Raw genomic sequence first — 27,290 nt, forward strand, 5'->3', positions numbered from 1 at the left:
GTCCCTCCTCCACGTAGGAGTCAGGAGTCATGGCCTTTCACTTTCATGCTTAAAATTCCCCAGTATCTTCTAAGAGTCAAACACAAACTCCTTACCATGCTCCACAAAACACTCCATGACCTCCCCCTCAGTCACCACACTCAACCCATAATGGCCTTATTTCTTCTATCCCTTAAGTGTACTGCTCTCTTCCACCTCAGGGTGTTTGCAATTGCTTTTGCTTCTCCTCAGAGAGCTCCTCCCCAACGTGTTCACACAATGGGACTTTTCTCACCATTCAGCTCACTACTCAAATATCACTTCTTCAGGGGTGACTTATCAACAAAAATCAACCCCTAGCCATTCGCTGAAATGATACCCCACTTAAGAGCACCTGCAATTATCTTGTTTATTCATTTGCTCATGTTTTATTTTCTGCCATACTCCTCTTTGAAGCTCTCTAAGGCAGGAACTTGGTCTTGCATACCTCTAAATTCCACAATTCTTAGAGTTCTTGGCAGATAGCAAGCACTGAAACACACGCCATTGAAGCGTTAGGGGAACATGATGTTGAATGGATGACTGGAAATTCAGAGCTTGAATTTAAGCAAGAATTAACTGTAGAAATACAAAATTGGGAGTCACCAGCATCGATTTCAATGTAGACAACATTGTTCTCTCCAAGGAAAACACACCGGGCGTTGTGGGGGGAGAAGGCAGAGATTTTTGGAAAGGAGAACACACTTGAATGGTCTGAGAGAAGAAGGAAAACCAGAAGAGTTCACAAAAGCCAGGGAGCACATGGCTTTCCAAAGTAATTAAATAGTGACACATATTACAGAATGGGTAAGGAGGATAGAAAAAGGCCAGTGATTTTAATAACGAAGGGACATTATTACCCTTTTCAACATTTAGTAAATTAACTGTGTTAAAATGAGTAAACTTAAATGACATGGAAAGTCCTGGAACATCTACAGTGTATGGTTGACATATCTCGGAGGAACAGCTACTGCATAGTAGATTTCCGTCAGGGCTGCTTGAGACAGAGTTTGCAGATCTGACTGTGGGAAAAGTCAGTTAAGAGGTTGAACAATCTCTGAGTGGTGAGAAACTTAAGGCAGAGAATAAAAATTGCTCTTCTAAGTTCTTAGAAACAGAGGAGAACACTGGGAAGGTATGACACACTGGGAAGGTATGTCAAGGAAACAGAAGCAAAGTGGAGGGATTTCTCCAGGACAGAGGAATAAGCATGAAGGAGAGAGAAGCCAGCGTAGACAGATAGATCCAGGAAAGTGCAGGAGAGAGAGGGTCCATCAGAGACAACAGATAAAGGGGTTAGCCAGAAGCAAGGAGAATCATTTCTTCCTCCTGCACTTTCACTGCTAACCAATGAGCAAACATAAATGTCTACTGTGTCTGCCACACAGGAGGTGCTCAAGAAATCCTAGTTTCTCCCCATACCCATGCCTATATATTTCTCAACAGAAGTCAATCATCCTTCAAGTATTTACAAGAATTTGGTGTGCCGCTCCTCAGGCTGCTAGAATTCCCTGGCTTTCTCAGCTTTTCTTGAATGACCCAAGCCAGTGCCCTTCAAAGCAAAGACAAGGTGGTTCTTCATAGCAAATCTTTTTACATGGCTGGAGACCCCATGCCACTCACCACCAATTGTTCCCATTCCTAAGAGGTACTACCTTCCTCTATGAGGCTCAACGTAGGTACTAAAGAAATGTTTGTTGAATGGCTGAAGAATAGCTGGCATTTCCTGAGCTCTTACTGTGGAGTTCAGAATGGGTCAAGCCCTTTTTATACATTAACTTATTAATATTCACAGCCCTATAGCTATTCTCACTCAATAAGAATCCCCAGGCACAAAGAGGTTATCTATTCACAGTCTCACAGTCACTCTGGATTCTGCCGCCTCCCTGATCCATGAAAGAATACATATCTCTACTCCCCCAGAATCTGCTCCTTTACCCTAGGCAGGCAAGTTGCATAAATTCTCAGGAAGCCTATTTTTCAAGAGGCCTAGTTTGCTTGGCTGATTCATGAGCTACTTCGGAAAACATTTATGACTTTTAAACTCTAGAAGGTAATTGTTCTCATCTATGGACTATCATCCTCCATGACTCAACAAGCATAGTCAAGAGTCCATCTTTACCAACCAGACTGAGCTTGGGGGTCAGAGCTAGATTGCCCTCACATGCTTAAGCTTTCGTCTTTCTCACAGGATATTATTTCAACTATCGTAACAACAAAAATCTACCAATGTGTAATAATAATTATTATGATAAGGAATATATGATATCTCAACTGGCTAGACTAAGATTTTCTCATTCTTCTACTCATTTAAGACCATCTACATTCATCAGAAACAAATACATATTGATATACACCCAATTGGATCCCCCAAATTAGTAGCTGCTATCCATACTGGCTCCTAGCTAAATTGTTCTTTAATACTTTCCCTGTTTCCCCATCCCACCTCCACTGTTTTAAGTTGTGAGGCTGTGGGTTTCATAATTAATTGCAATATGAGATGAATCAAACTTGCTTCCTGGATCAAGATTAGATGATTTAATTACTGACAGACATGCCTGGGTACTTTGTTCTTGAATCAGAAAAAAATCCAAGTGGAATAATCACTTTCGATATTTTGAAGGCCTCCTACAATACAAGCCACCATCGGTTCAGTTTTCCTTTTTGTATTTTCTGTTACAGGAACTCATAATGTAGAGTCTATATGTAATCATAAAATTCAATATAGGCTATTACAGAATACCTAAACTTCCAGAGTAATTCGTTTATGAGCCTAAAACCAAAAGCTAAGCAAAGGTAATACTTTTAACAATTCTACAACCCAAATAAATGAATTAATATTTATAATAGGAAAGTACAGGCTTTTATACTCACAGCACAACTCCAAAAATAAATTCCATATGAATTAAAGATTTAAAATTCAATAAATGAAAATACTAGGGGAAAAATATTCTTATGCTCTTAAAATGTAAAAATTTTGCTTAGCTTGATACAAAACCAAGAAACTACTTCTTTAAAAGTGACAAAGCTGGGGCTGGCCCCGTGGCCGAGTGGTTAAGTTCGCGCGCTCCGCTGCAGGCGGCCCAGTGTTTCGTTGGTTCGAATCCTGGGCGCGGACATGGCACTGCTCGTCAGACCACGCTGAGGCAGCGTCCCACATGCCACAACTGGAAGAACCCACAACGAAGAATACACAACTATGTACCGGGGGGCTTTGGGGAGAAAAAGGAAAAAAATAAAATCTTTTAAAAAAAAAAAAAAAAAGTGACAAAGCTGATTAAATAGAAATTTGATTACTATATGTCAAAGGACACTAGAAAATTTAAAAGACAAATGACACACTTAGGGGAGAAAAGTATTACGTTTCTATATGACAGATAATTTTAACACACTTAACCCATAAAGAACCTTCACAACTCAGTAAGAGAAGGTGAACATAGCTAATTGGGGAGTTACGAATGGAAGAATTACAAAAGAAATACGAGTGACAAAAGAAATACAAGTGACAAATAAACATACAGAAATATATTTAGCCTCACTAATAATCAGTCAACAGACTTTTTTTAAGTGAGATAATTTTTTAATCTATCAGGCTGGCACAGATGAGTAAACGTAAGGATGCAGGGGAATGATGCATTAATTCATCTTTGGATACAATGTAAATGGGCTCAAACTTCTTGTTGAGTTATTAGCAATATCTGTGGAAAATAAAATGTGGATACTATCTGTTTCCATAATTCTAATTCTAGGAGTTCATACTCGGTCTCACCAGCAGAAGTGCCCCCTCTCCCTCCCTCCCTCTCCCGTCTTTGGCTGGCACGCTTCTCCTCCTCTGCTAGCGCAGGGATTTGCTGTCCTCCAGAGAAAGCCAGTGGCTCTTCAGTCACTTCGCCCCTGGCAGAGCGGATAAATTCAACTCAGGGGTGAGTCCAGCCTCATGTCAAAACCATCTTCTCAAATTTAGCCTTATCAACGGTAAAGTGGAGACTGGATTTTAATTCCTGCCTGGCTACTGAGTCTATTTCTCAAAGCATCCATTTATCTACTTATCATAGGGAGTTGTTAGATCCTCAGAGTCTAACACAGTGGAATGCGTGCAGCCACGAAAAATGGTCACTCTCTATGTCCTGGCGTGGGAAGAGGAGCTGGTATAGTGAATAATAAAACAAATTACAGAATGTTCCTTACAGAGAAAGAAACTATGCATTTATTTTTTTTTGCATGTATACATACGTATATGTATGTGTGTGTATATATATACATATATATATGAATATGCCTAGAAAATGTGACTAACAGCAGTTATCTCTGGGGAATGATTTCAGCTGGGAAACTTTCATTTTATACTTTATAAATTTCTGTAATTTTGTAGAAGATCATTTATTCACTTATGCGACAGCTCCTACGTTTAAAAAAACGAGTGAAAAATATTAATTCACTGTGAAAAAGAAGAGCTTGTTTTCATCAAAAGAGGGTGATCAGGTGACCACGTGGGATTTGATTCTTTTTCTTTGTGTTTTGCTGTTGCAAACAATATGTCTCTATAATTAGAAATGTGTGCATATATAATCCCCAGACTATTATAAAATAAGGTCATTTGCGCATGGATTTTCCAAGGTGAAAATCCTGGAAAAATGTTTTAACTGTAAGAAACTTTGTTGATGAGGCATGAAATAGTGAACAAAAAAAAAGAGACAAATTTCAAAATGTATAATGTAAAGTAGATTTAAACATATAAAATAGCAGAGTTTAATTTTAAGGTTACTTTTCAAGAGTCATGTTCACTCTGCTTCCCAGGGCCAGGACTCGGGGACACGCACGGTAGGGGAGATGGGAGAGGATGTCAGTGTGGGGGAGGCGGCGCCCCGACCACGCCCTCACTGAGCATTATGCAGATGAGAGAGCCACGCAGGCTCTGATTCCCTCAAGGACTGATGAACAAGTGCAGAATAATAGGAAGTGACAGGAAACAGATGACTGAGGCCTAATTTAATGTCATTTAAAGAGACAATATACCTTAAATCGGTCTTCAGAAACTACAGCTTACAAATAAGATAACGGAAATGTGTTTTTATCATTTTAGTTCACTAATATAAGTTTCCTTGGGAAGGAAAAGGAGATTATTTGCTATATAATGCAAATAACAGATATGCTAATTTAGGGTAATTTGTTTCTTACCTTTAGTAATATAAGAAATAAATTACAGTAAACATGCAATTAAATGTAAAGATGCAAACTGATATATATTTAATATTGTAAAATATTCATCAGTAATAAAAATTAAGCAAGATATTTTAATAGTTACATATTTAACTGATGTATATGCATGAATATTGGTGAGTTCTTTCATCAAATCCAAGTCCAAAACAGGGTTATCAGTCCCACATTTAAAAAGTTAAACTTGTCTAGGGACTGGCCTTGTGGACCTGTGGTTAAGTTCGCGCACTCTGCTTTGGTGGCCCGGGGTTCGTAGGTTGGGATCCTGGGAGGGGACCTATGCACCACCCATCGAGCCAGGCTGTGGCAGGTGTCCCACATATACAATAGAGGAAGGGGGCACAAGATGTTAGCTCAGGGCTAATCTTCCTCAAAAAAAGTAAAATGAAATTCAAAAATTTTTTTTAATTAAAAAAATAAAAAGTTAAATTTGCCTAGAGAAAATTCAAGCATGTCCAAACAACTAAAATACAAATTTCTGTTCAATACTGGTAATCTAGAGATTATGATATATGTTGTGTATTTGCACAGATATGCTACACATGCATAACATATGCGTGTGTGTTGTGCGTATGTGCACTCACAAAATCCCCAGGTAGCCAAATGTTCTGATCTTTTTTTAGCTGCCATTTTAAACTTTTAAAAAGTCAGTGACTTTTCTGACTGAAAATGGAGGCAGCAAGTCTCCTGAGAGCAGGCCTTTTTTGTTTTGGAAAGAAGCTCTGGAGTGGCCCGTTTGTTTCATAAACATAAGGCAGGAGAAGGGTGTCCCACACCTCCACGCAGAGCCGAGGAGCACGGAGGGCAGAACAATGTGACGGCGCCCCCCTCAGTGGGGTTAGAGCTGCTGGAACAGTTTCACTAACGCAATGCCATGGTCCCCACTGAGATGTGCTCATGGGAAAGGACATCAAGAAGCCAAAAGGGGAGAATTCCAGAGGAAACACTGGAATTCCTACTAATCTGGGCAGAAAGGGGCTATAACTATTAATATGAATAATCTGAATATTATTTTCCCCTTGTGGCAGGGGTCCCAGGAACAGAAATAGATGACTGATAGAGGATTAGACACATGGATAAATTTCTAATGGTTATGAATAATTAAGAAAGTTCAAAATCAATTATAAATGTATAAGACATACATACAAAACTCTTGAGGTGAATCTATGCTGTAAAACTCTACAGCGCTTGAACTCAGATTTCAGAACCCACGGATGAGCTGGGACACTCCTCTGCACCCTTGAGAACTTTGACTTAGCTGCAGTCATGGACTTTGCAAAAGAGGCACATCTACCCCTCAGAGTCCAAACTATTTACAAACCCTACCCTGGCCACTGAGCCCACGGCAGACCTCAACTCTGCTGAAATGACAAGGGAATGTCATAAAAACAAACCGTTCACGCCAGATCAGTGGAGACAGCTGTGTGCCAACACCCCAAGGCAAGTGCTTCACGTTCCACGCAGCAGAAACCACTTCCAGCCATCCAGCACTTATCTCACAGATAAGCCCAGAGAGTGCTAGCCACTCAAAGACTTAGCTGTCCCGAGTGGATAGAGATGGTGGGTGGCCTTTGGTTTTAAAAGATCCCACTTTCCCTCCCTGGACCTCGTGTCCAAGCCTAGACTCCACCGACTGGGTTTCCTGCTTCCACTCTCGAGAGTGGCCAAAATGGGTCTTTCTAAAACATAAATCAGATTATGTCACACCCAGCAGTAAAATAATTCCACTCATCTCTCAGTCTTTGGATCTAAATCTCTTTTTGTTTATTTAACAGATCCCAAAGCTGCCACCAGAAACTGTCTTACTACTCTACATGTGTCATTCCAATGACTATACACCAAAACTACTCTGTCTAAGGCAAGTACATACTCAATTGAAAGGGGAATTAATTACTGTAAGACAGGATACTTCTAATTACTATAAGACAGGATACTTTAAAAATAAGAAGTAGTGAAACATGCTGTTATAACTGATCCAACATTTGATAAATTATATATTCTACATGGGCTTCTTTCTACCTTAAAAAAAAAAGTCACTAAAGTAATGCCATTTCATTTTTGTAGAAAACAATTATTAGAGAAATAATATGTAAGTGGAATTCAACTAAAAGAACAATTCTTTTTATAATTTATACTGTATATTTCTGCCCATGTCTTCTAACAAAGATTGTGTGATCAACCTGTATTTATCAATTGGCTATTATTTGAAAATCTGTTATTTATTTCAAAGAAATATAAGTATTACAAGATGGAGAAATAATTCCTCTCTAAAGTATGTTCCCACTAAACAGAGAAAGCTTTCATACTGCATTCTTGTGTTTTAGTCATTTACTTTTAAAAAATCAGTTGTAATATAAATATTGCCAAAGCAGAAAATAGAGAAGTGTAATTATAAAGATTATTTTTAATTAACGAGGACACAGGAACAGAAATAAGAGATAGCATTTCTAATGTGTGCTGAAGCTCTCACAAAAGCCAAAATATCAGGAAATTAATGCAATTGGTTTACATATTGGTACAAAAATACAAGATACTATAGTCATCATCACCATTATCATTCTCCCCAAAAGCTTTTCTCTTGATACTCTAAGAGTAAATGTTTAGAGGAAAAAGATTGAAGCAATGACTTTCTTTTCAAGCCCGATTTTCTATGTTTCTAATTTCCAGTACTACCTAAACGTAACAAAAGACTGCTTTCCTTAAACGGACATAATTTTTTTAAAGTCCTTGTCATTAGAATGCTGCCTTGATCTTTATCTCTCCTGACATCAGGTTATTTGGGCTACATTTACTGTCCAGTGTCCAATGACATTTGCAGAGGGCTTCAAGAACTAAATTCTATCTTTTATGATAACAGCATAAATGTAGTTTTATAAAAAGAAAAAAGGGTCACAATTGGCTGTAACAGCTAAATGTCAAATAGATGATGAGTTGAAAAGGATTAAAAACTCACAGTCTAACTTTGAGTAACATTAATGAAAATTGATAGAAGTACTTCAAACCGATATTGTGACTTTTAACCTAAAGCTTTCCACCTTCACCCCCTCCCCGACTCTCATCCATTGGTACGTTGGTTGTGCACCAGACCCAGCATACAGCCTGATTCTATGCCAAGGTTTGATTTTAAGTAAAATCTGGTGGGTAGAGGATAATTTTGCTGAAATTGGATAGCAGAATTTTCTGAGCATGTGAGGTGCCACTTTAAGCAATAAGGCTGACTCTCACGCAGGGCTTCAAGAAGTGGGAAAGAGTGATCACAGTGAGGACAAGTCTAAACAAGCTCCAACCGGGAGCAGCAGTGCTCAGTGGCCGGCCAGCCCCCACGCCGAGATGCTGCCAGAGAAATCAGGCACACGCTCTCACATACACACACACAGCCCCACTACAAACGAGTGGTTTGGAGCAAAAAGAAAGTTACAGGAAAAAATTTTACAGTAAAAATTTTAGAATAAATTTAGATTTAAAAGTTATTTGTATGTGAAATTAAATCTGCAAAAGAATACACGACCTGTGAAGAGAAGCTAGATGGGATAAAGTTATGTCAAAAATATTTTTTTAAACTGACCTCAAAAAGGTTTTCAAGAAAGTAGAGAAAACTCTCATGATACTTCCAAACAGGTGAATGTCAGAGTCATTTCTAGAGTTATTGACAGACGAGACTCCTGGTCCTGCCCCGGAAGGGCTGGGCACGAAGGGAGCACAGGAGGGACCTACATGATTCTGGGGCTGCCAGGATTGGGCACCACTTACACAAGACAGTTTAGGGCATCCAAATAGATAACTGAAAGAAAGGCGACTACACAGATCCATTTCGTCAAAGAGCCAGACTAAAAGAAAAGACTAAAACAAAATTTGAACAAGAGGTTTTACTCTGTCACTGATTTATCAATAAATATATATTAACTGCCAACTAACAACAACCACTATGCTGGCTAAAGGTGGCACTGACTGAATATGAGAAAGGAGAGATAAGATAATTAGTAATAAGAAGAACAGCAGCGAAGATTTATTGCAAGTCTCCATGTGCCAGGCACTGCTCTAAGCACATACAGACATTACCATTTTTAGGGATTACCTCATTTTTAAGTGTTTACAAGTATTATCTCATAACAATCCTACCATTATCCTCATTTTATAGATTAGAAAACTGGAAAGCAGGTGTTCACTAACTTGCCCAAGGCCACGGAGCTGGTTAAACAGAGAAGCTGGACTCGAACGCAGGCCATCTGACTCAGCACCCATGTTCTCAAGCAGCGCACTGACTGGCTGGGCCAGAGAATGACGAAGGTGCTCTGAAGTTACACCATGAACTCCGAGTGAACAGAAAGAGCGGAAACTTGGTACCAGTACTCCTCTCTTCCAAGAAATCCAGTCAAAACCGCAAGTGGAATGATTTTGGAAAATGTTTAACTCCAGAGTGATACAGCAAGTGCTAATAAACACAACGAAATATGTATATATCAAACTACCAAATATTAAAATATTAATACCAGATCCTGAAATGGTTGCATTGATACAACACTTTTGAAAGACTTATCAAGAGCTTTATATAATTATAAACTTCGACAATAATTTTCATTCTGGGCATTATCCTAAAGAAATAATTACAAAGAAGTTTACTGCAGGAAAAGAAAAAAATGTAATTGTACTACAGTAGGAGAATGGATGTTAAGTACAGTATATTAGTCAGGGTTCTCCAGAGAAACTGAATCAATAGGATATATAGAGATATATGGAAGGGAGGATTGACTCACACAATTATGAAGCCTGAGAAGTCCTACAATTTGCTGTCTGCAAACCAGAGGCCCAGGGAAGCTGATGGTGGAATTCCAGTCCAAACCTGAGCTCTTGAGAATCAGGGGAGCCAATGGTGTGAGTGCTAATCAGAGCCCTAAGGCCAGAGAACCTGGAGCACCAATGTCCAGGACCAGAGATGGACGTCCCAACTCAAGCAGGAGAGTAAATCTGTCCTTCCTCTGCCCTTTTGTTCTAGTCAGGCTCTCAGTGGACTGGAGGATGCCCCTCTACACTGTCGAGGGAGATCTTTACTCAGCATACCAATTCAAAGCTAATCTCTTCTGGAAACACCTTCACAGACACAACCAAAAATACCGTGTTACCAGCTATCTGGTCATCACTTAGCTCAGTCAAGTTGACACATAAAATTAACTATCACATACAATATGGCATAACCATAATTGACCTCGTTAGCATTGTTCAAAAGTATCATTAACTATTATTAGATAAATAAGACACAGAGGGTATGCATGTGTGGGAAAGATAAGTAGAAATGGGAATCTTACAAACTGTTGATGAAAGTATAAACTGACATAATAGCTGTGTAATATAAAAAAATAGATAATAACCCACAAAAATATGCCTAATCTTTTCACAATTTTGATTCTAGATATATATGCTAGAGAAATCTTCAAACAGCTACATAAGGAGTAACATACACAAATGTTTAGGAGCATGTTTGTAACAGTGAAATTTGGAAACAAATTGCCAACAAGTAATTGGATAAGGAAATTGTGTACATTCATACAATGAAATTCTGAATAACAGTTAAAAATCAATGCACAACAGCTTTATATATCAACATGAATACATCTCATAAATATGTTGCAAGTGCAGAGTGATATACATAGTATACCATTTATATAAAGTATGAAAAAGTGCAAAACTATATATATGTTTTATATGATTACTATATGCATATTTTATATGATTATTTCTCCATATATGTGTATGTATGCGCGTATACATACAGAGAGAGAGAGTAGGTGTGTAGTCACATAAAATATGCCTAGAAATTCAAGATAATGATTACCTCTGGAAAGGGGGGAAGGGAGGGGAAATGATATATTTACGTTTAATTTCCTAAAAATAAAAATAGGGAGAAAAGATTTGATAGAGTTGGACGTGGGTTACACAAATGTTTATACTAATCTTTTATGTTTAGAAAATTTCATTGTTTTAAAATACAGAGAAATAAGAAAGACATTTCCATTCCACATATAAGAAGGGGAAACAAAGCTAGAAAAGAGTCTGGTGTGATTATTGAACTTGATTTAAGAAGAGATTCTAGAATTAAGGAGTAAGGAGAGAGAAATTTGAACTGATAAGAGAGTCTTAATGACAGAAGACGTATGAAAACAAGCTGAGGAATATAAGTGCAAAGATAGTGTTTGAATTTGGAATATAATTTCCTCTTATATCTGAAATTCTGCAACTAAATGTCTCAATTCCAGGCACACTGTTGTAGCTGCAGTTTCCTTCTCTAATGGCTTCTTGTAGAATCGGAGGTGATTTGTTCCCTAACTCAGTCTAATGGTTACCACAAAAACAATTCAAAAAGAAGAAAACAGAGAAAAAGGACTGGGGGAAAAAACCAGCAGACTAACATGTCTGTAACTAGAATACAGAAAAAGAGGAGAGAGAGTGAGGAACAGAAAAAGTATTTTAAGAAATAAAGGCCAAAAATTTGATGAGTATTAGAATCCAATAGATCCAAGAAGCTCAACAAATCTCAAGCAAAGGAATCTTCCCTGACCCCAATAAAAACACAAAAGACACATCATGATGAAATTGAAAAAAAGTGATAAGTATAAAATCTTAAAAGCAGAAGAAAAAAAAACTCGTTACATCAAGAGAAACTCAGATAAGAGTGATATCCAATGTCACACGAGAAACTTGTATAGCTAGAAAACAACAGAACAGCACTTTAAAGTTTGGGCGGGGGGAGGAAAAACCTGTTGACCTAGGATTCTATATTCAGTGAAAATGTCTTTCAACAATGAAGGTGAAATCAAGACTTTCTCAGGAAAAAAACAGCTTTAACAAAAGAAATGTTTAAGAAAATTCTTCAGGTGAAAGGAAAACAATCTAAATGGACACTTAGATTTGTTAAGGAATAAAGAGTGTCAAAACCTGTAAGAATGTGGGTAAATAAAAGACATTTTTTTCACATTTTTAAATCTCTTTAAAAGATAAGTGTTTAAATACAAAATAATATTTTCTGAGTTTAACATATGTAGAAGTAAAATATATGACAATAGCACAAAGAACAGGAGGGATAAATGGAAATATACCGGTATAAGTTTCTTAGATTATAATAAAGTAATAAACATTCTTCAAAGATAGACTATGAAAAGTTAAATATGTATATTGTAAATCTTAGAGCAACTACACATACAGTTAAACACACAAAAGAAAACAAAGATACATGGCTAATAAGCCCAAGAGAGAAATAAAATGAAATCATTGAAAGTATGCTTAATTCAAAAGAGGGCAGTAAAAAAGATAAAAGAAAAAATAATAAGACAAATAGTACACAAATGACAAGACTAAACCTAATCATATCAATAACTATATTAAATATAAATGGTCTAAACACTCCAATTAAAAGTAAGAAATTGTCAGATTGGAGGAAAAAGCAAGATCCAAATACACTACTTCTATAAGAAACACTTTAAATATAAAGACACAGATAGGGTCTAAAATAAAAGGATGGAAAACAATATCTCATGATAACACTAGTGAGGAGAAAATTGAAGTAGCTATATTACTACAAAACAAAGTAGACTTCAGGACAAAGAACATTACCAGATAGAAGGAGGAATATTTCAAAATGATTTTAAAAAGTTGATTCACCAGGAAAACATAACAATCCTAGATGTATATGGCTCCACTAACAGAACTTCCAAGTATATGTAGAAAACAGTGATAGAACTGAAAGGAAAAATAAACAAATCCACAATCACAGTGAGGACAAAGGAAGATTTGAGTGACGTTATCAAACAGCTTGAACAAACTGACATTTATAGAATACCCCCACCCAACAAAGCTGAACATCCACGCACATCACGCCTTCCATATTCTGAGCCATAAAACAAATCTCAAAAGTTTTCAAAGAATTAAAAGTATACAGGTATGTTCTCTGACCACAATGGAAATAAACTAGAAATCAGTACCAGAAAGTTATATAGAAATCCCCAAACAACTGGAAATTTTAAAACACACTTCTAAATAACAGATGAAGAAATCACAAGGAAACTTTTAAAATCTTTTGAACTGAATAAAAATGAAAACACAGCATACTGAAATGTAATAGACACAGCTAAAGCAGTGCTTTGAGGGAAATCTATGGCATTAAAATGCTTACGTTAGAAAAGTGGAAAGGTCTAAAAACAACAATCTAAGCTTCTACTTTAAGAAACTCACATGAGCAGAGGAAAGGAATTCATAAAGAAAAAAAATCAATAAAGTAAAAAGCAAATCAAAAAATAGAAAATCAATTACATCAAAAGTTGTTTCTTAGAAAATATCAGTAAAATTGACAAACTTCTATTTTATCAATTTCTATGGTCACTGTTGTTTCTTGAATTTGTTGCCTTCCTTCTAGGCTCACTTTTGTTCTTCCTCAAGTCTAACCCTTCCTGAGTCTCCTCCTCGAGGATTCCTCCCTCTATCCAGGAGAGCTTCAATTGTTTCCACCTGGCTCCCAGAATCAAGTCCTAAAAGGTCGCTTGGTGCTCCTACTCTCTGACGCTGTTATGGATACTGTACATTTGGTCTCAGAAGCAGTAGGCAGCTGGCTCAGTTCTGGGAGATCAAACCATGTTTTAGTGCTGCTCCTTCACTCAACAGCCATGGGCTCTGTTAGGAGGTCTGCACATGTCTTTGGCCTGCTTTCCTGATCTAGACCAAGACTGGGGTCGGAAGGACTGGGAAGCCCTGTCCCGGCCTTCACACAGTGACCCAGGTCCCAGCCCTGCAGCCCACACAGAGCCCTTACGTCCCTGTTCCCCAGGGACCAGTAGGCACCACGGATGGTTTCCAGCCAGGAGCTCAGCAAACCTGTGGCTTTAGTTCCGCTCACAGCTTTGCGTTTCTATTCTACCTCTGGTTCATAATAGTATTTAAAATATTTAACAATTTAGTACATCCCAGATACAAAAGAATCACAACATATGCCAGCTTGTAACAAAAGACACAAAGAGAAAAAAGTACATGATGTCTGAAACTTATTTTGAAATGCACCCAAAAAATGGTTTGATAGATAGATAGATGGATAGCCATTTCATAAACTGAGTATAGTAAAATGCAGAGTCTAGGTGGTAGGTATATGGCTGTTCACCGTAAAATTCTTTCAACATATCTGCATGTTTGAAAAATTTAATAGAATATTGGGGAAATGTCTGAATTTAAAACACCAAGTTAAGGAGTACAGGATGAAATAGAGCCTTGATACAACATGTCTGTGAGCTGTGAAATCAATCTAGTGGGTCCACACTAGCAATTTAACAGTGCCTCACATGTAGTAAGGTTAAGTCTTGTTTTGAAAAACTTTTGTTTTATATGCAAATGTGAAGAGCTATGTATATGTAATACTGAATTGTAATGTAATACATATTTTTTACTGAGGGTTATGATATGAAATGCATTTCTTACTATGGACTGCAGTCAAAGAAGTTTGAAAGCCAGCAAAGTCGAAGAAGCATAAAGCTCAAAGCTCACCCCTTTGGGTCTCAAGGGATTACGTGTAAAAGAAGTAAGAAAGAAGTAGGATGGAAAGTGGGGAGGTGGGGTAGGAGGCAGCACTGAGACTCCCAGGGTTTGGTCTACCACCTCCCAGCGTCAGCCCAGAGAGGGGCAGGTGTGTTAGACAAGTTGAGGAGAAGGCTATGGACAAAAGTCTTCCATCTGGGTTCTCATTTGATATTCTGGGAGGTGACTGGACTGAGGCTGCACCATTTACCAACCTTGGGCAGAAGTAAGGGGGTGGGGCCACAGAGTAAATGCCCTGGAGTAGTGTGTAGGAGGCAGAAAGAGGCCGTAATCTAGCTTTCGGGAGTTGTTTTCAAGTACGGTAAGGACAAGACCTACAAATTCTCACATGGCCCCTGAGAAACCAAAAGGTAGCAAGTTGTAATCCACAAGGGCCACAGATACTAAGGCCCAAATGCCCACAGTGTCTGCACTGCAGAGGCTGCAGGGTGACCTGCTCAGGCCATGGGTAAGATGGAGAACGTGGCAGAAAGTCAGTGAGAGCCAAGCTGAGACTGAAACTTCCAGGGCGCACTCCTGACCATGCAGAGAGCAGCCAGCAGTTCAGGAGTTACATCAGCTGCAAAGCTCAGCAACAGACAAGACCAGTCGGAGACCATGTGGCTCGAAGGACCACTTTCCCTCCATGGCACCATGAGGACTCCAAAATATTTTACTCACACACTATCTAAAAGAATTGAGAAAACTAGCTACCCCTCACACAGAAAACTGTGTGCCAACATTTTAAGTTGACATTTAAAACTTTTTATCATTAGCTTAAAAACAGTTGCAGAGGATGTCTTTTCTGGCGTATTATAAATATTGGCATTACTAAATGAAACTGTTAAACTTTTCTTTTAAATCTATCCGGTGAGATTAAATACCAGAACAATTTTCTATCAATCATCTATTTTTAAAAATATGTGGAAAAGCTCTTCTTTAACAATCAGAAAGTTTACACGCTCCTTTTTCTCCTCAACTTCACATTTCTATCCCATTCCTTCCTTAACAGAAACACACATACAACAAGAAGCAGATTCAGAGCCTCACGGGAAGCTTACGGCATCAATATTTCCAAGCGCTCCTTTGCCTGATGCCCTGGAGGCTTTTACACTCCAGGGTGAAGCACCCAGTAGCTTCAGGATGAGGGAGAGGGTGTTTGGCTAAGGACAATGGAAGCTGGGAACGCAGAAATGGCATGCACCTCCAGCACAGGCACCTTCTCGGGCAGGATCATTTTAGTAAAAAGTACATATAGAAGTTGAGAATCTAGTCATTCACTCCTTAAAACTAGCCCTCTGGCTCTTTGTGCACCTGCAGAGAAACAGCCCAGCTCTGCTTACCTCCCCTCCATCATAAACCCAGATGCCTTCTCGGAAGGAACACAGAAGAAGGCCAGAAATACGAGCGCCTGAGCCTCTGTAGCCAAAAGGCTGAGCATTACCTAAAGAATTGGTTAAATTATTTGTCCTGCATCAAATTTAGTCTTCAGTCTTCCCCCTCTACCAGGAGCGGTACCTTGTGTGAAAGGTCACGTCAGATTTAGACACAACTTTAAAAACACTCCTTTGTATATCTTGTGTGGAGTGCATGTGAATTGCGTTCTTGAAACATGCATCACCTTCGTAAAGTAAATGCTAGCATGTGCTTTCCAAACTCAGTGACCTTGGTCCCCACCCACAGTCCTCAACCACTCCTGGATGCCAGGTGCCTTAATCCTGAGGGTTAAGCCTTTGGGCCTCAGTCTTACCTTCAAAATGGGCCACAAATTTAGCCTTTTTCCTTACCTCCAAATAAAGCTATACCTTCAGTCAAAGAGACACAGAGACAGAATCAACCCAAGAACACAGTTGTTATAAAACTCTGGTCCCATCACCACACCATACTACCTTTATGGGTTATGAACTAATATCTTTTATAAATCTTGTAGTTATCAAGCCAATTTAGAACAATTACATCATGGGGGGGGTTGTTGATAAAGTTAATTTTAAGTGTTATCATGTGAAATATACCCAACAGTTTTAAAATCCTGTTTTGACATTTCTTCATTATTTAATGTACTGTGAACTCAAAAAACGATGGGCCTCTCAACCTCTGAGAGGTCTTATCCACACCCACCACCCTCACTTCAACATCAATTCTTTCTTTAACCTGATTCACCCTAAGGTTTCGTGATCTTTCAAAGGTCACCAATAACATTTTTTGTATCAAATATAACCCGTTTGAAAGTGACATCTTTCCCACTCCAATTTCCTGCCCCTGCCTGTGTGAGTCCCCCTCGGACCCCCCAGTAACCGGGCTGATGGTGCCCACCTCGCCCACTCTAACAGCAGAGACGGCCCTTGTCCCTCACAGCTCTCCCTTGCTCTCTCATCTTGGACAGCTGTCTTATTGCCAATGATCTCAATTGCCTGACCTGTAATGTCAGTATAAAGATATCACTTCTATGTGGAATCTAAAACTCTGTCAGACTCACGGAAACAGAGTGGAAAGGAAGCTTCCAGGTGCTGGGGGCGGGGAAAGCTGGGAGAGGTTGGTAAAGGTACAAACTCGCAGCTCTAAGATGACTGAGGTCTGGGGATCTCATGTAAAGCATGGCGACTACAGTTGATAACACTGTATTACAAAGCCGAAACTTTCTAAGAGAGTAGAACTTACCGTTCTCACCAAATAAATAAAGAATCTATAGGTGATGGATGTTAAGCAACTAGACGGTGGGATCCTCTCACGATGTGTACGTGTATCAAATCACCGCGATGTCCAATTTAAATATCTCACAACTTTACTTATCAATTATACTTCAATAAAGCTGGATTAGAAGGACTCTAAAGTCCTTTGAATCTTAAAATGCTTTCATTCTATTTTTAATCTTTGTTTAATATTTCTTTTAATGAAGTTCCCATAATACATAGAATCGGTACCATATATTTTTGGCACTTAATTGTACACTGATAAGCACATTTCCTAACAGTGGGGATGCTTTCTCTCCAAAACAAGAGTGCTAGCTTCCCAAGGGCAGGTCTGGATGGTTCTCCTGTGTCCTCACCCCTGGTTAGCGCTCAGACTGAGCACATCAGGAGAACTCAACTCTTCCCCATTCCAGCTTGTATTCTTTGGTTGTCTAATTTTTTTTCAGGGAAGGAGGATCTTTTCCCACCAAACAAAGTAAGACTAATTCAGAGGGAGGATCATAGTTCCTAAGGATGCCACACTGTCTAGTTTATTTATAGGGCTCCTGAGGGACACTGAAGATCCTAATGGTGTCCACCTGCTGGTTAGCGGGTGACTAGGTTGTGACCTGTTTGAGGTGATTTTTTTTTCCACGATTTATTTTGTCTTGTGAAGACTAGACTACCTTCTCTACCCTACACTGAATAAAATCCAGATCATGTTAAAAGATCTCTTGTGATTTTGTTAGTCATAGAACGTGAAATCCAGCACCAGAAGTATAATCAGAGTATCTAGACTGAATTTCTTCTTTCAGGAACAGCACTGTCCAACAGAATTTTCAATGATGATGTGGCTACTGAGCATTTGAAATGTGGATAGTGAGACTGAGGAGCTGAATATTTCAATTTTACTTAATTATAATTAACTTAAACTTAGAAGCCTCGTGGGGAGAGTACACTGGGCAGGACAGCTCCAGAAGACGTCTCACCTGGCCGGCCAAGGCTGAAGACTAGGATCTTTCCAGTGCCTTTATTTACGCTGTTATTCTCTTCTCTGAAACTTTCAACATTTACCTCCTGGTGACATATATTGTGTCAATAAACAGATTCTTGCCATATCCTTTTCTCATGCATGATTGGGTTGTTTAGGAACTTGAAATCTTTTTAAAACGTAACAGGATGCTGAATATTTTTTAGGCAATTACATAAAATTAACTTTCTGACGTAGTTACCTTGAGAAAATTTGACTGAAGAGAGCAATAAATTAATGTTATCTTCATTTCCATCTTTTGTTACATATAGAAAATATAAGCAAATAATGAAGTATATTATTTGAAAATCAGCAATTTGTTGTTGTGAGTGATGTGTATTCAAGCTAATGCTATCAACACCAGGTGAGAGGAAACACTACACGTCTCTTAATAAAGCAAAGCAACGATTTTCAAAAGGTTGACACTTAAGAGTCTACCTTTCATCAATCAGCAGGCAGACCTAATAATCAAAGATTTTAACTATCACTGACAATATTGATCAATTTGAATAGAAAATACTAGTCAATCCTCAAGATAGTTTTCTTCCCTGTAAGAATACGCCTTCAATACTGTTTTAGTTCTTCAAGGAAAAGAAGGAAAAAAACATTGCTATTCTTGTCCATTCACACAAACCCCTCCGCGAGCATCATTGTTTTGGGAGGAGGGGTGGCAGGCAGGGGGCCCGGGATGTTGACGGAACAGCTAGGATGTCAGGTGAAGATAGAGTGCTGTGCCCTCTCTAACCAGCTGAAGACTCCACATGATTGTTTTCTTACAAATAATACCTGTGGGTGTTGAAACTGCTCAGGGCATCTATCAAATGCACTCTTCCACTTTGCTGCTGTAACTCTATAAAATTTATTCTCATTTCAAAAGAGTCATAGGCAATAATACCTGTAGGTGGTTGAGTAATTTAAGGAAAATCGGTCACTTACTTTACCAGAACAATTCCATACTTATTTGGAGGTTTTAAAATGCAACATTTTCTACTCAGTACGATTAAAAATTTCAAAATAAGAGCTCTTCATCTAGTTAAAGAGTGGTCTTAAATATAAGTAGAGATAATATAATATTAGGGATATTTGAGGATAAAACTTTGATCAGAAAAGGAAGATAAATTGTTACAATCATTTCCATCTTTTACAATTATGAAAGTCATCCACACATAAGCATATGAGAACAGAAAATACTTAAGTAGTATAATACTAGAAAAAAATGCATTCCTAATACATTAATGCCAAATTCTTGTCCTCAAGGAAATCTGAAGGCCTATGTCTATAAACGTACAGAAGCTATCTATACAAACCAAAAAATAGATAAACGGAAGAACAAAAGTGATAACCTTCCAGACTAGTGAACTTTCCCTATTAAGTTCCCTAAATCCATATTAAGTTTACTTTATATTAAGTATCATAAAACACTTAAATGCAGATTTTTAAAAATTTTTTATTACCCAATTGGCATTCTCAGCCACAAATTCAGAGGGACAAAGAGCTCAATAAGGCTTAGTTTAAAATGTATTTTCCACATTAGCTCATTCAAAAAAATTATAAAATTAAATAATCAAGAAAAATTAAGTGATAACTAATACTTTTTAAAGTGTTGATTTAAAGATGAGGACATATTCCTAGACAATCCCCAAATGGAACTTTCTCTTCATTAAAATGTTCATAATCACTTAAGCAGGAAAGTCTGCTTTTCTATATGTTTATTTTAAAATACCATTGTTAAAGCAAATTGGCTCTTATTTTTTGAAAGAGTGTTTAACATTAAAAAATACAATATTTTTAATTGAAAGGTACCCAACTGATATGTCAATAAAGCTCTCTGTTTTAATATAACTGAATTATTATGCAAAAAAAAGGAAAATTTTTAACTCTTTTTTTTCCAAAGTGAGTTATTCAATAAATAGTATTCATGGTAAAAAGTTCAATTTTGAGCCAGAGACACATATCTGACATTTGGTAGTATAATTCTAAGAAAATTAGAGAAAAATACAGATTTAAAAAGTTTCCTCCCGACCTAAACAGCTTTATGACAAGTCAAATGAAATGTTCCATGAAGATAACTGTGTCATGGATAAATGATGGAAAATAAACAGTATTTCAATATCATTTCTTGTTTTACCCCATTGTCATCTTTTCCCTCTCTGTAATAATTACCTTCGCACAAACTCTAGATGGCAATATTGCACTTACTGTACTTTCAAGAAAACTGTCACAGTGGGTCCTCACATATCCTCTTTATCAACGTTTTATGTGCCGTGGATCTATAGCCTCTTATTATAAGTGTAATGAAGCAGAAGTTATTGAAGCATTTTATTGATTGCTCAGATCACAAGTTTACTGCCATACTGAATTGGCACCTTACTCGCTGAAGCAAACTGCTGACACCTTTTTTAAAAAGTGACAACTACATCTATTTCATGACCAGAAATCCATTTTCATCTCTATCAAGACAAGAATGCAATTTTCACTTCATTTAACTGATGTTAGGCCTGCTCAAAGCATCACACTTAGAAAAAGACACAAGTTTAAGGTTCTTAAAATACTTCAAGTAACTAGAATGCAACTTGGTTTCAGGAAAAAAAATTCAACAACCCTTCAAATCTATGAACAACCTAATATTTTAGAATTAGTTTTCATTTTGAAACGTCTGCAACACTATCTTAATGTTTTTAAGAGTAAGTTATGTTTATATATTACAGATTTTGTTCCGAGGTTTCAAAGGACATCAACAAGTTCAAAACTGAAATATTTTGGGTATTGCCCCAGGAAGGCAAGAACCAAGAAAACAGACCAATTTTTAACATACATATAGATGGGGAGCTAATGTACAGTAGGTGACTATAGATAACAATACTGTATTATATACTTGAAAGTTGATAAGAAAGTAGATCTTGAATGTTCTCACCCCAAAAGAGAAAAGAGAATTATGTGAGGTGATGGGAGTATTAACTAACTCTGCCATAGTAATCATTTTGCAATATGTAAGTGAATCAAATCATCACTTTGTACACCTTGTTATACATCAATTTTATCTCAATAAAGCCGGGGGGAAAAGTAGCTGGCAAACCAAAAATAAAAGTATATATAGAAAACGAAATAGGAACACTTATTCCTTCAGTAATGTTAGGACCAATAAATGATTTTGATTGACCTAAGACAAGATCTAAAGAGACAAACTTTCAACACTTCTTTTATGGTAAATTAAAGTACGAAGATTCCTTTAAAAATATTTTTTGCAATAAACCAATTTTGTCAGCACTAAATGTAATTCAGCATATTTTGAACTGGATCTACTCTGAATAGAATTATTATTTTTAGTTTGATATCTAAGTGCCAAACTTATTGAAAGTGTGGGTAAAGTGAACCAAGATTAACTTACAAAATTTTTTTAACAAAATCTAAGTGCTTTGGTAGAGGTTAGTTGAATGTAATAATAAAATACATTTCGATTTTAAACTGCGAAACCAATATATGCTGAAGTTGCATGACCATTTCCGCATCTAATTATATGCCCACCAAATAAAATTACAGTTCAGTTCCAGCTTGAAAAGTGAAACCTAATTTTTGAAATAGAAATTTAGTATCTAAGATCTTTAAACCCAATGCATCAAATACAGAACATTTAGAAAGAGTATATAATAGCATTCGAAAAAGCACTTTCCTTAAATTAATAAACAAAAAGGACCATGTGCATACAAAATTTAAATCACTCAGGCAGAACACTATAGTTTTCAACAAACTTTATTAAGTAATGATCTATCACAAATAGCCCACATACGTATTTCCAAGCTAAAATCACAGAAATCAAACATTCCCCTGCAGCTTCAGACATAAGGAGAAACCGTCAATTTCTTTTCAATACACTGCTGAAGTGTAAAAAACACTGCCAGATTTTAAGAAATATTTGAGGGTGTTTTTCCCTTTCTTCATTTTTTTTAAGTAATCAAGCAAGCTAAAATTCAATTTCAAAGTTGGTCATTTCTTTCCAAAGTGCTGAAAGTTAGGAGTAAGATTAAAAATTCCTTCCAATTTTTTCATGCCTTCACCACCACAGGGGCTGCGACCCTCTTCGTAATTCAGATGGTGGTGAGGACATGAGAGCGAGACACTTGTTTCCTTTGTTTTTCTCTGGGTTTCCGAAACGACCGTGCGATAACCACTGCTAAGCCACACTGTGAACCGCTTTCAGTGATCAGAACTGTGTGTTTAGGAGCTCTTTTAAAACCCATATTTTAAAAGAAGAGTGCAATGCATTCACTATGCAAAAGGCTCCAGGAATTTTGTTGGTTGGGGGGAAATTATTCAAAGGAGTATCAAAATTGGGAAGACGTTTCCAGAAATCAATGTTTCCCCGGAATCACATTTGTACTTAAGATCAGCCATTCTGAAGCGTTATTTATATGGCCTCCTGGCACAGTTCCACGGACTTTTATGCATCTCTACAGAGCTTCTGAACAGACTGACATATATTTTGTTTACTGACAGCAACTAAAAGCCCTATGTAGGATCATAAATAAAGAAGATCATGTTTAAAAATCACTAATATCATTTTAAAAGGTAGTGCAGGCTTGTGTCTTGGCCTCTGTTTAGCTGCGTTAGGCCCGTGAATGACAGCTTCCCTGCTTGAGGCGCACAGAAAGCACAGCCTTCCTCATTCACTGACAGGACTGTGGCCTTTTCACACGTTCCTTCCACAGCAGTGTTTGTCCCCAAACACTGGAACTCGACACAATGGCATTCCTACTTCAACACCCCCACCAACAGCCCCACTACACAACAAGAATGCTAATGAGACGGAACAGCCCTCGCTCAAAGTGTTAACTGCATTTCATAGGAGCGCGTTTACGCCACTTCAAAGATTACCAATTAAACAGATTCTGCTTAGCTCTGAGGAATTTCTAAGATGTTTCCACTTTTAAGGAAATAAATGTGATAAATGTATGACTAAGTGACTTTATGCTCTCCTAAATACAGTATCTCATTTTATATACACGAATCAGTGTATACTACAGAGCACACTAACGCAGTGGGCTCAATTCAGTTGCATACTATAGCCAAGTTAAAGTTAAAAATTGAAAAATGAATAAGTTCATAAACATAAAGCCAGTAGTTCTGACTTTTCTTTTAAAGCTATATTATCACAATCTATTTAAAAGAAATTTCCTCTGGGAACTCCAGAACATCAATTTAAAATCTACAGTCTTTTGACAGAATCCCAGCAAAGCAAAACTGTCAATTTTATATATGATCTCAGAAGTGGGATGAATGGAAATAATATCAAGAGTTCATATAACCCTATAATTTACGAGCTTAGATGTGTTAAGGGAACAGGAATCATCAGCCATCTCCTTTTACATATCTAATGATTCTTTAACACAACCTTATATAACACTAAATAAAAAAGGCTATCCTTAAGGTCAAATGAAGCAAATGAAGTTCAAATAGAGTTCATGAATGTGAAGAGGGGTATCTGCTAAGAAATCCTACTCACAGATAAAGCTATTGCCAGGCTTAACACCCAACCACTGATGACCTGCTAACGGCACACTACAGTGACTGCTCCAAACACTGCAAATCATTGTGAAGTAAGTCATGATGTAACAATATAAAAGAGACTCAAGACTACATGTAAACGAGCTGGCCTGAAAGAGACAGAAATTTACATGGAAATACATAATAGACAAATTTCCATGTCTTTTTCTTCATCTTTATATTTTAAAATAAAACTTAAGCAAGTATCATAAAACTGTTGAGTGAAAATCTTTAAGTTATTACAACTGAGCGAAAGGAAATGGGTTTAGTTAGGAAGGGCAATGAGCCTAGATTTTTAAATATTCCTAAATTTGGCATAATATTAAAAGTCATAATGTAGATGATACAGACAATTTCACATGCTCAGACATCTAGAGACGCTAAAAATGTTAATTTTTGTTCATTTCACATTTAATATTTATTTTAATAAAATGTATTTTTCCTCAATTTTGAGTCATAAAGAAACAAAATCAAAGCAGTAATTCTTAAAGTATCTTCTTTTCTCACAATACACAGAACTCATTTCGTATAACAATCTCATACCACTCTTTATAACTATTAAGACTTTAAACATTTGGGACAACAGAAGAAAAAACATGCCATAACTGCTTTCTAAGCTGTTTCTCATCTCTAACACCTCCCTTTTAATAAAACTTACTAAGTTTCTTATAGATTTGATTTAAACAGTCCTGTTCTTGCACTGGAGAATGGTCTCACATTTTCTTTAACACTAAATAATTTTAAACTAATAAGTGGAATCAAACCATTTAATACCAAATAAATGATTGTAATTAAATTGGTCATAATCCAGTTTATAATATGACTATATCTTAAAAGTTAAATAATATTTCAGTTAAAATAATTTAATCTAAATACAATGAAATATATTTCACACCAGTTTTTAAATTTGATATCGGCTTAATAAAGATTGAAAATGTTTGGATTATTTTTTCATATTTATCATTATAAATAGCCTTACCTATGATAATTATTAATTACCTTTCTGGATCCACTGAAATTAATTAACTCGGCAAGCCAATCACCTTTTGAGAATAAAAGTTTCTCACGGGAAGATGTTTCTTGCTAGTTCTGATACCTTAGTCCAAGAATTCCTTCCAGTCACCACAAGGTGTTCTCTTCCAAAGCAGACAGCAGGAGGCGCTGTGTGAACACCGAGACGGAGCCCACGCCCGCCGCCCCTCCCCCGGCCCCAGAGAGGACCAGCACCAGCCTTTCAAAACATTCATCTTCCCGCAGCCTGTGGCCTGAGATAATGAGCCCAGTTCCAAAGTGGAACCTCCTAGTTAGAGAGGTAAAACCTAGCTCTCATCTAACGCGGTAAAACGTAGGCTTAACTTCTTAAGACTAAGGGCAAAGAGAATTCTAAAACTGTGGCGACTCCATTTTTATTGTATAAATGGCATGGAACATTCCACTTTAAGATAATCAATGCTACTTTAGGATGAATCAAAGTCCCCGTAAGCAGTTATTAGAATATCAAAGTCTTTACACACACACACTCACAATTACGGAATGGATACTTAGAAATTAAAGGCATAATTGACAAAGGCCAAAATCTAGTTTAACCTGACTCAAATCCATTAATTCTATTTCTACACTTTCAGGTCCTGAAACATACAAGTTAAATAAGCATAAATAAAGTAAGTTACTCTTGACGTGAAGTTAATTCACAATTTAATTTCCCAGAATTCGACTGCTCATATTTTAGCCCAACTTGTACATTAGCAATTCTGATTTCATATAGAAAAAAATAATAAAACAAAACAGAAGGCTGAAACTTTAAAGTTTCAAACGCCTTAGGAGCTACTCATTTTCTTATTTAAAGTAACTGTTTATGGATTTCCACATAAGGAGTTGCCTTCAGTTTGCACAGACTGCAGCAAGAAAAGATGAGACATATGACATCTTGTACCAAAAGACATACACTCAGCCCATTCTTGTTTCTTTGAGATTACCGAAGAATCATTTGGGCTTCCTAACGGGCACTGAGCTCACGAAATACATACTGCAGTTCTTTTATGACACGATGCCAATCATCGCCTCTAAACAACCAGCTACATTTTAAAACACATAAAAAGCAGTTTTTAAAGAGGGATGACTCACCTGCTTATAATATTTTTGTGCAGACCTTAATCGTTGGTACAAAGCCAAAAGAACTCCTTGGAGGTACATCTTAGCTCCTGAGGGGCTGAAACCTTCTCCCTTAGAGACCCAAACGGGCCCCCGCAAAGGTGTGATGGAATTTTGCAGGCACTTTTCAAGCAGAGGAACTAGAGAGAAAATAAGGGAAAATAAATTATCTTGACCCAACGGAAATACACTGCCTGGAACACAGCCCCAATGCCAGAGCTAACTCTTAACATCTATTATTTATATCTGACCTGGGTTAAGTCTTAGAGAAGCAATTCCTGCATTACTAGTGGCCACCATGAAGGATGTATTTATATGGAGACACCCCCCATGCGAGACTCACAAGCTTTGTGCGCACACCTGAATAGTTCTGAAGTGTGCCTAACTAGCTGCACAGAGTGTCACGGTGTGCACTGATTGCCTTATCTTCTCATTTATCACAGATGAGTTGGAACCAACCTTGCTGAAATCTACTTCATTGTCCTGATAAAATTGTAAGACCCATGTTGTTTCTTCGTATAGCTTCCCGTAGAGGGGTCTGTATACCTAAAACATCACATCTGGAAATTATTCATAAAACATAATCCACACCTTGATAAGCCGTCCTATTCACTGCCGCTGCTTAAATAACCCATAAAACAGTGTGGGGAGGCTGTTTAAAAAGACGGGGGAGAAACTTAAGCAAGCATTTTATCATGCCTTTTTATTTTCACGTTTCTGGGATATAAGCTAGTCAAAGACTTAGGAATGCTGTTCCAGTACACATTCTGTAAACAGATAGAAGGTATTTACTTGTGGGCCTATACTGCAACATCCACATGGACTTGAAAGACGTTTATACACATCTTCACACGATTAGCTTATAAAGTCTTTCTAGTGTAAAATAGTCAAATAACATGGCAGCTGGCTAACATTTTTCAAGATTTCATTTCTCTCGGAAACGCCAAAATAAAGACATTTTTAAAAATCCTAGGAACCCAGAAAAATGAAAGGATATCATTTTTTTTTTACTTGGTCTTTACTTAAGCGTGTACATGCGACACAACATAAACATATAAAATAACTATATGGCTTAGCTACCTTATTCTGATACATATTTTTACTAGAAAGGATAT

At 37.3% G+C, this 27,290-nt stretch overlaps 1 protein-coding gene across 7 annotated transcripts in view; it reads right to left on the bottom strand.

Moving 5' to 3' along the window:
- Positions 1 to 27,290, bottom strand: part of DCDC1 (doublecortin domain containing 1) — a 444,094-nt gene that overhangs the window by 321,096 nt on the left and 95,708 nt on the right. For 5 of the 7 annotated variants that reach the window (XM_070274958.1, XM_023646546.2, XM_070274959.1 and 2 more), the window contains one exon: positions 26,149 to 26,315. In XM_070274958.1, the coding sequence (XP_070131059.1) occupies positions 26,149 to 26,315 (167 nt within the window). Of the gene's footprint in view, positions 1 to 25,023; positions 25,278 to 26,148; positions 26,316 to 26,426; positions 26,546 to 27,290 lie in introns of those variants that run through there. The other 2 variants (XM_070274960.1, XM_023646552.2) reach the window with 2 other exon arrangements.

The sequence above is a fragment of the Equus caballus genome, chromosome 7 (assembly GCF_041296265.1).
Source record: "Equus caballus isolate H_3958 breed thoroughbred chromosome 7, TB-T2T, whole genome shotgun sequence".
Lineage (NCBI taxonomy): Eukaryota > Metazoa > Chordata > Mammalia > Perissodactyla > Equidae > Equus > Equus caballus.